We start from the raw sequence: 10,189 nt of genomic DNA, 5'->3' as shown, positions 1-10,189 counted from the left end.
GTGTAAGGGTTAAAAACAATCTGCGGTGCAGAGGGATTTGGGAGACTTCGTGCAGCTTTCCCAGAAGTTTAACCTGCAGCTTGAGCCGGTGGTGAGGAAGGCAAATGCGATGACAGCATTCAATCCGAGAGGACTGGGACATAAACGCAAGGACGTCATTCTCAGGTTTAATACGTCACTGGTGAGGTCACATTTGGAGTTTTGTGAGCAGGTTTCGATCGCTTATCTCACAGGGGATGTGAGACATTGGAGAGGGTTCACGGGAATGATAACGGGATTGGACATGGTATTATAGGAGGAGTATTTGACAGCTCCGGGAGACAGAACACCCACACACAGCGATTCAGGAACAGCTTCTTCCCCTGCGCCATCACATCTTTCAATGCAGCAACACTAACATGACATTTCTGCGGTGTTTATTAATATTTGTGATTTACTTTAATTGTACATCTTTGCACCGTACTGATTATTCAAAAGAACTAATTTCAGGCCTTATAAGTTTCAGATAATAACTCAGACAGAGATTCCTGTGGAAAACATCCGATAGGGTGGACAGGACACTAGGCCCGCTGGTCTTCAGCAATCAGGGCACCGAATACAGAAGTTGGGAGGTCACGTTGCCGTGGGACAAGACGTCGGTCAGGCCGCCCTGATTTAGGACAAAATGTCAGTGAACTGGATATATTCTACAGGGTGTTCTACAGGGATACTACCAGAACTCGGAGGACTGAGTTATGGAGAGAGGGAGGGAAGATTGGGACTTCATTCCCTGGAGCGCAGTTGTAAATTTACAGAGTTACATAAACCTGAGAAGGTCAGAGACAGAGGGAATGCGCACAGACTTTCACCCTGGGTTGGGTTATCGAGAACCAGACGGCACAGGATTGAGGTGAGAGTGGGTGGAAAGCAGAAAGAGAGGGAAAGATCAGAGAGACGGAGGGTTTAGATAGAACGGGAAGGGGAGGTAGGGAGTGCCTGGGGGAGGGAAGGGGAGAGAGGTGTAAGAGGTGGGCAGAGGGAGCAGGGAAAGTGCGGGCGGAGAAAGTTCGAGGAAATAAGGGGAGGAGAGTGGGTAGAGAGAAATGTAGAGGGAGCGGGGAAGAGCGGGACGGGGGAAATGGCGAGAAAGAAGGGGATAGATGGCGAGAGGGCTTTGTCGGTGTCCAGTGGGGAGAATATGGTTGCGACAAGAGGATGAGATTGAGTAGGAGGGAGGGTCAGAGAGTGTGGGGATGGAATTTGACAGGATTTAGGAGTGAAAGTGAAGGGGAGAGAAGGAGGAGAAAATAGGGGTAGTCACTAGATTCACGTCGACTCCTCTGGCTGTTGACAGAGACCCTGGATCTTTTCAGGAATATCCGGGAATAAAGGTGCCGACTTCTCGCAGATGAAACGCCGATCACCAGCACAAGGGTTACTCCTTCCGCACTGTCTGCAGACGGGCGTTCCAGAGGACCCCTTGTACAGGAAACTCCAGTCCACATTCCTATCCAGGAGGGTTAAACAATTTCAACAGAGATAAAACAGCTTCAGTAGATGTCCCGAGTGAAGTCCGTCCCCAAGCTAATCCCATGAATTCGATCCCTCCTAACTGCCTGCGTGAGTCCCCAAACTCATCCCATTCAACCACTCTCCCCCCCCCCCCCACGGCCCCGTGTCAGTACCCAGGCAGACACCACGGTCCCAATGTCACCCCACAATCCTGTGACCCGAAACTAATCCCACCGAACCGCTTCCTCACCAGATTCCTCTTTCAGTCCCCATACGAGTCAAACAGGACCAGCCTCTCCGCTCTGATATGTTTCAGTCCCTGAACACATCCCGCTGCCCAGCTCTTTTCCCTCAGATCTATGTCATTCAGCAAACGAATCACACTGTTCCTCCCCCGCCTCGCAGCCTGGCGACTAGCTCCGAACTAATCACTTTAACTCACTGTGTGCCCATCGCCCTGTACTGTTCTCCAAACTAATGCAGTTGTCCTACTCACGCCCCTGAGATCTAAGTCATTCACTGAACTAATCCCGCTGCTGCTTCCTCGCCTCACAGCCCGGCGACTATCTCCAAAATTATCCCACTGCACCGCGCTCTCCTGACAGACATGCGTCAATTTTCCAAAATATTCACACTGCCCTGTCCTTCCCCAGCAGACATGTGCGGTCCCAAAATGCGACCCCCTACACACATACAAACAAATCCCAATACCCCTCACTTTTTCCTCAAAACTACTTCAGACTGTAAACGAATTCTATTTTCTCCCGTCAGGACTATCACAATACCCAACTCTCACCCGACAGATCAGTCCAAATCTCACCCGTTTTCGCATTTTCCAATCCAGTATATAAGGGTTTGGTCCACAAGGTTGCGGGATACAAAGTTCTGGGAAATTTAAATTTACTGTATTAATGCCAAGAATCGAAAACTATGATACCGAGCTTCTCTCAGTTGATTACAACAGGAATCTCTTCCGGGACTCTGTGAAGGTAGCTTCAGTGTGTGTCTGACCCCGGGAGTGTGTGATGGGACGGTGTAGAGGGAGATTCACTATGAGTCTGACCCCGGGAGTGTCTGATGGGACGGTGCGGAGGGAGTTTCACTCTGTGTTTGACCCCGGGAGTGTGTGATGGGACGGTGCGGAGGGAGATTCACTCTGTGTCTGACCCCGGGAGTGTGTGATGATTCCTGTGTTTCTGTGGGATCTTCTCGTGCTGTGACACATACCGCTTCATCCTTTGCATTGATTTCGAGCAGCCTTGAATCTCGGTTTGAACAATCTTGAATCGCTTTGTAGAAAGATGTTACAAACGTGGAAACGTAATAACACCGGTCTTTATTTGTGACCCAATTCTCGGAACAGGTTTGCTCTGGAAATCAGGAACAAAGAATAGTGATACACAGAGTGAATCTCCCTGCACTCTTTTCCATCACACACACCCGTGGGACGCAGAGAGTGAATTTCACGCCATGCGGTCCCATCACGTTCACCTGAGGTCAGGCACAAAGAGTATTTCCCCGCCCCCAACATCATCCCATCGCACATTAACAGGATCAGGCACAGTGAATATCCCTCCACACCATCCATCACACACTCCCGGAGGAAAATACCTCAGCATACACGTCAAATAGACACAGATATAGAACATAGATTAGTACAGCACAGAACAGGCCCTTCGGCCCACCATGTTGTACCGACTCTGAAATCCTGCCTCCCATATATCCTCCAACTTAAATTCCTCCATATACCTGCCTAGCAGTTTCTTAAATTTCACCAGTGTATCTGCATCTACCACTGACTCAGGCAGTGGATTCCACGCACCAACCACTCTCTGAGTAAAAATCCTTCCTCTAATACCCCCTTGAATATCCCTCCCCTTACCTTAAAGCCATGTCCTCTTGTATTCAGCAGTGATGCCCTGGGGAAGAGGTGCTGGCTGGCCACTCTATCTATTCCTCTTAATATCTTGTATACCTCTATCATTTCTCCTCTCATCCTCCTTCTTTCTGCAAACAGTAAAGCCCTAGCTGCCGTTATCTCTGTTCATAACGCATGCTTTCTAAACCAGACAGCATCCTGGTAAATCTCCTCTGTAGCCTTTCCAATGCTTCCACATCCTTCCTATAGTGAGGCAAGCAGACTGGATACAGTACTCCAAGTGTGGCCTAACCAGGGTTTTATAGAGATGCATCATTCCCTCGCGACTCTAAAAACACTGTCCCTTGAATTATGAAAGCCAACACCCCATAAGCATTCTTAAATACTCTATCAACCTGTGAGACAACTTTCAGGGATATGTGGACATGTAAATCCAGCTGTCTCTGTTCCTCCACACTACCAAGTATCCTGCCATTTACTTTGTGCTCTGCTATGGTGTTTGTACTTCCAAAGTGTACCACCTCACACTTCTACGGGTTGAGCACCTTCTGCACATTCCTGCTTCCTATCAATGTCTCTCAGCAATCTTCAACAATCCTCTACACTATCCACAACACCAGCAACCATTGTGTCGTCTGCAAACTTGCCAAACCACCCTTCTGCCCCCACATCCAGGTCGTTATTAAAAATTACGAACAGTAGGGTTCCCAGAACCGATTCTCTTGGAACAACACTAGACACAACTTCCAATCGGAAAATACTCCCTCCGTCACGTCACACAGCTTTCTGCAGGTAAGCCAAACCTCCTGGGATCACATGCCTTCTGACTTCCTGAATAAGTCTATCGTGTGGAAACTTATCAAATGTCTAACTAACATCCATAGAGATCACATCCACTGCACTACCCTCATCTATATGCCTGGTCACCTCCTCAAAGAACTTTACAGGTTTCCAAGACACGATCTGCCCTTCGCAAAGCCATGCTGACTGTTCCTGATCAGATTATGATTCTCCAAATGCCTGTAGATCCGATCTCTAAGAAACTTTTCCGACATCGTTCCCACCGCAGACGTAAGGCCTATAATTACCTCGACTACACCTACTTCCTTTTTTGAACAAGGGGACAACATTCGCCTCCCTCCAATCCACCGGTGCCATTCCAGTGGACAACGAGGACAGAACGATCCGAGCCAGTCTCAGCAATCTCTTCCCTTGCCTCGTGGAGCAGCCTGGGGACTATTCTGTCAGGCCCCTGGGAGTTATCCGTCCTATTGTACTTCAACAACTCCAGCACCTCCTCTCCCTTAATATCAGCAATACTCCTGAGCTTCAACCTCGCTCATATTGTCCTCAGTGTCATTAGGTTCCCTCTCATTCGTGAACACCGAAGAGAAATATTCAGTGAGGACCTTGCTCGCTTCCACAACCAACAGGCACAACTTCCCACCTTTATCTCTATTCGGTCCTACCTTCACACCGGTCATCCTTTTGTTCTTCACATAATTGACGAATGCCTTGGGGTTTCGCCAAGGCCTTCTCATGCCCCCTTTGTGCTCTCCTCAGTCCCTTCTTAATCTAATTTCTTGCTACCCTATATTCCTCAATAGACCAATCTGATCCTTGCTTCATAAACCGATGTATGCTGCCCTCTTCCACCTGACTAGATTTTCCACCTCACTTATCACTTCACACTACCATTCTTTATCTTCTTCACGGGGACAAATTTATCCCTAACATCCTGCAAGGGATCCCTAAACATCAAACACACATCCATATTACATTTCCCTGCAAATACGTCGTCCCAATCCCCACCCGCAAGTTCAGGCTTTAAATCCTTATACTAGATCCAATATGGAACTCCCCCTAGTCGGCCTATCAACATACTGTGACATGAATCCGTCGTGGACACGCTTAACAAACTCTGCCCCATTTAAACCATTGGAGATAATCAGGTGCCAATCAATATTTGGGAAGTTAAAGTTATCCATGATAAGAACCCTGTTATTTTTCCACCTTTCCAAAATATGCCACCCAGTCTGTTCCTCGATGTCTCTGCTGCTAGAAGTCGATAGAATACCCCCAGTGGAGTAACCGCTCCCTTCCTGCTCCTGATACCAACCCATACTGGCTCAAAGGAGGATCGTGCTGCATTAGACACCCTTTCTGTAGCCGTAGTGTTATTCCAGACCAGTAACGCCACCCCTTCTCCCCCTTTCCCCCTCTCTATCCCTTTTAAACCACTGAAATCCAGGAATATTGGGAATCCAATCCTGCCCTGGTGCCAGCCGTCTCCATAATCGCCACTACATCCCAATTCCATGTACCTATCCAAGCTCTCAGTTTATCTCCTTTGTTCCTGTCGCTTCTTGCATTGAAGAACACGCACTTTATCCCTTCTACCTTACTACCTTTACACCCTTTATTCTGCTTCTCATTCCTCAAAGCCTCTTTATATGTTAGATCTGGCTTTGCTCCATCCACTAACCTTGCAGTTCTCTCATTACCTTTATCCTCCTCCACCTCACTATTTCCTCTATCACTCTGGTTCCGTTCCCCCTGCAAATCTAGTTTAAATCCACCGCAGCAGCACTAGCAAACCTTCCCGCAAGGATTTTAGTCCCCCTATAGTTCAGGTGCAACCCGTCCCATCGTAACAGGTCCCACATTCCCTGGAACAAGACCCAATCGTCCAGAAACATGAAGCCCTCCCTCCTGCACCAACTCCTTAGCCACGTATTTAGCTGCATTATCACCTATTTCCAGCCTCACTGGCACGTGGCTCTGGTAGCAATCCTGACATTGCAACCCTGGAGTCCCGTCATTCAATTTTGTATCAAACTACCTAAACTCTCTTTGCAGAACCTCCTCCCTCTTCCCATCCACGTCATTGATCCTTACATGGTCCACGGCATCTGAGTGCTCACACTCCCTCTTGAGAATGCTGAGAACTCGTTCTGAGACATCACGGTCCCTGGCACCGGGGAGGCAACAGACCATCCGAGATTCTCAATCTCTCAAACAGAACCTCTTATCTGCCCCCTAACTATTGAATCCCCTATCTCGACTGCTCTCCTCTTTTTGCTCCTTCCTTTCTGAGCTCAGGGCCTTGCCTCGTGCCAGAGACGTGACCAATGTAACTTGTCCCTGGTAGGTTGTCCCCATCAACAGTTTCCAAAACGGTGTACTTATTGTTGATGGGAACGGCCACAGGGATGTTCTGCGGTCGCCCAGCAACCTGTCTCTTGACTCTTAGGGGTGACTATCTCCCAGAAACTCCTGTCTACTTCTGTTCCTGCTTCACGAATGACCCGACGTTGATCCAGCTCCAGCTCCAGATCCCTAACACTGCAGCTGGATGCACCTTTAACAGGTGTAGTGATCAGGGACAATTTGGCTCGCCGTGACTTCCCACGTCCTTCAAACGGAGAACTCGACTGCCCTACCTGCTGCCTTCATTACCTATTTCTAACCGAATTAGATTAAAGTAGCTTACCAAGCCTTACCTCATTGGGAGCAAGCTCGTCCTCAATCTCTGCTCGCCGAAGCCTCTCGAGACAAACACTTCCTACTCTGTCTCCCACTACTCCGGTGCCCGCTCCGTTAATCTGTTCGTTTTTTAAACCCTCTCGCTACTTCAGAGGCCAACTTTCACGCGCTTGCGTAGTCGTGCCCGGTCCAAACTGCCGAAGAAATGACACCCCCCTTCTCAATCTGCTCGTTTTATAAACTCTCCCGTTCTCTCAGAGGAAGAGTGATTCTCGCTCTACAGCTGCTCAACACACCTCACAGCAAAATGTCAGACACAGAGAGAAGCTGCCTCCACACGGTCCCATCACACATTCACGAGTTCAATACAGTATGAACCTCTCTGCTTACGTCCCATGACACACTTCCTGGCGAGTCACAGAGAGCAGCTCTCTCAGAACGGTCCCATCACACACTCCGGGGGTCAGACACAGAGTGCATTTCCCTCCACACCGCCCCATCACACACTCCGGCGGTCAGACACAGAGTGAATCTCCCTCCACACCGTCCCATCACACACTCCCGTGGATGACACAGAGTGAATCTCCCTCCACACCGTCCCATCACACTCTCCTGGATTCAGTGATAGAGTGAAACCTCCTCCACGCAGCCCCATCACACACTCACCGGGTCAAACACAGAGTGGATCACCCTCCATACCATCTCCTCACACCCTGCCGATGTCAAGCACAAAGGGACGCTTCCTCTCTCCAAGCCTGCCCTGTGATGAGGAGCGGGTGAAAGAGGGGGATGATGCCTCACCTCTTCTGCTGGTCAACAATTCACAGATTTGAGCCTTGGTTTCGTTGACAGATCTGTACTTCGTTTCCATGTCAGTGAACTTGTGACGGATCTGTGATACTGAGAGAGATGGTGAAGGATATTTAGCCTTTACGTGAGTCAGTCATCACGCTACCGAACCGTTCACAGCGAGTGTTGTGTTGGTATCACGGTGAAGGGTGTCACAGTGAAACACATCCTTTGGGCACAGTGAGAGGCGTCGGCGCCACCTTGGAGGAAAATCAATGTTCCAGTGAAGGTTTTGTTGTTACCTTAGGGGTCTGCGTCTGTATCGTGCGAAGCATGTCCGAGTTGCTGTGAGGATCGTGTCGGTGTCACTGTGATAGGCGGGAAGTGTACCGGGTCACAATGACGTGTCACGGTATCCTGGCGTGGGGTGTGCTGGTCGCAAAGAGAAGGGTATGTCTGTGCCACGGTGAGAGACATGTCATAGATAGATAGATAGATAGATAGATACTTTATTCATCCCCATGGGGAAATTCACTTTTTTCCAATGTCCCAAACACTTGTTGGTAGCATAACTAATTACATACAATACTTAACTCAGTAAAAAAAATATTATATGCATCTAAATCACTATCTCAAAAAGCATTAATGATAGCTTTTAAAAAGTTCTTAAGTCCTGGCAGTTGAATTGTAAAGCCTCATGGCATTGGGGAGTATTGACCTCTTCATCCTGTCTGAGGAGCATTGCATCGATAGTAACCTGTCGCTGAAACTGCTTCTCTGTCTCTGGATGGTGCTATGTAGAGGATGTTCAGAGTTATCCATAATTGACCGTAGCCTACTCAGCGCCCTTCGCTCAGCTACCGATGTTAAACTCTCCAGTACTTTGCCCACGACAGAGCCCGCCTTCCTTACCAGCTTATTAAGACGTGAGGCGTCCCTCTTCTTAATGCTTCCTCCCCAACACGCCACCACAAAGAAGAGGACGCTCTCCACAACTGACCTATAGAACATCTTCAGCATCTCACTACAGACATTGAATGACACCAACCTTCTAAGGAAGTACAGTCGACTCTGTGCCTTCCTGCACAAGGCATCTGTGTTGGCAGTCCAGTCTAGCTTCTCGTCTAACTGTACTCCCAGATACTTGTAGGTCTTAACCTGCTCCACACATTCTCCATTAATGATCACTGGCTCCATATGAGGCCTAGATCTCCTAAAGTTCACCACCATCTCCTTGGTCTTGGTGATATTGAGACGCAGGTAGTTTGAGTTGCACCATATCACAAAGTCCTATATCAGTTTCCTATACTCCTCCTCCTGTCCATTCCTGACACACCCCACTATGGCCGTGTCATCAGCGAACTTCTGCACATGGCAGGACTCCGAGTTATATTGGAAGTCTGATGTGTACAGGGTGAACAGGACCGGAGAGAGTACGGTTCCCTGCGGCGCTCCTGTGCTGCTGACCACCGTGTCAGACCTACAGTCTCCCAACCGCACATACTGAGGTCTATCTGTCAAGTAGTCCACTATCCAATCCACCATGTGAGAGTCTACTCCCATCTCGGTTAGTTTGTGCCTTAAGATCTTGGGCTGGATGGTGTTAAAGGCACTAGATAAGTCAAGGAATGTAATCCTCACAGCACAACTGACCCCATCTAGGTGAGAGAGTGATTTGTGCAGCAAATACGTGATAGCATCCTCCACTCCCAGCTTCTCCTTATACGCAAACTGAAGAGGATCCTGGGCGTGCCTGGTTTGTGGCCTTTGATTCTGTATTATCAGCCGCTCCATGGTCTTCATCACGTGCGACGTCAAGGCAACAGGTCTGATGTCATTCAACTCCTTGGGTTGTGGTTTCTTCGGTACCGGGACAATACAGGATGCTTTCCACTGTCTGGGTACTCTTCTCTGCTCCAGGCTCATGTTGAGGATGCGCTGTAGTGGTTCTCCCAGCTCAGTCGCATATGGCCACGTTGTGTGTGAGAGTGTCACGCTGAGGTGTGTGTCGGTGTAACGGAGAGTTCTATGATGATGTCGTTGTGTCATTCTAAATTTAGGTGTCGGTATCTGTTAAAAGGTTTACCGTTGTCAGGGTGCGGTGAGAGTAATTGATTCAGTGAGCGGTACATCGGTGTTATGTTGAGGAGTGATACTGTCGCGGTAAGGGTTGTTACAGTGACGTGTGAGTCTTTGTCACGATGCGGTGCAGAGCGGATCACGTCACGGTGTACGGTACCTCAGTGTCACGGTGATGAGCGTGTCGGTGTCACTGTGAGGTGTGTGTCGTTGTCGCCTTGAGGAGTTTATCAGTGACACAGTCAGGGGGCCTGTCGATGTTACAGATGGTCGTGTCAGTGTCGCGGTCAGGAGTGCATCTGCGTTTTGTTGAAGGTCGTGACCGTGCTACGGTAACAGCATTGTTGATGTGATGGTGAATGGCGTGTCTGTGTCAGCATGAGTCTTGATTAAGTAACGGTATAGGCCGTGTTGTATCACGGTTTGTGGTCTGTCCGTGTTATGGAACATAGAATAATACAGCAC

The 10,189-nt window shown here is 48.8% G+C and overlaps 1 protein-coding gene across 1 annotated transcript in view; it reads right to left on the bottom strand.

Annotated features, from left to right (window-relative positions):
* Positions 1-416: 416 nt before the first annotated feature.
* The window catches only part of LOC140720417 (killer cell lectin-like receptor subfamily B member 1B allele B), a 30,577-nt gene continuing 20,804 nt past the window's right edge, over positions 417-10,189 (bottom strand). The window contains exons 6-9 of the mRNA XM_073035270.1: positions 7,658-7,756; positions 2,719-2,861; positions 2,312-2,376; positions 417-1,486 (exon numbers count right to left, since the gene is read on the bottom strand). Coding sequence (XP_072891371.1) covers positions 1,306-1,486; positions 2,312-2,376; positions 2,719-2,861; positions 7,658-7,756 — 488 coding nt within the window. The 3' untranslated portion in view covers positions 417-1,305. The remainder of the gene's footprint in view (positions 1,487-2,311; positions 2,377-2,718; positions 2,862-7,657; positions 7,757-10,189) is intronic.

This window comes from Hemitrygon akajei, unplaced genomic scaffold (genome assembly GCF_048418815.1).
Source record: "Hemitrygon akajei unplaced genomic scaffold, sHemAka1.3 Scf000042, whole genome shotgun sequence".
NCBI lineage: Eukaryota > Metazoa > Chordata > Chondrichthyes > Myliobatiformes > Dasyatidae > Hemitrygon > Hemitrygon akajei.
The sequence above is the reverse complement of the archived record's forward strand: the minus strand, read 5'-3'. Positions and strand labels throughout refer to the sequence as shown.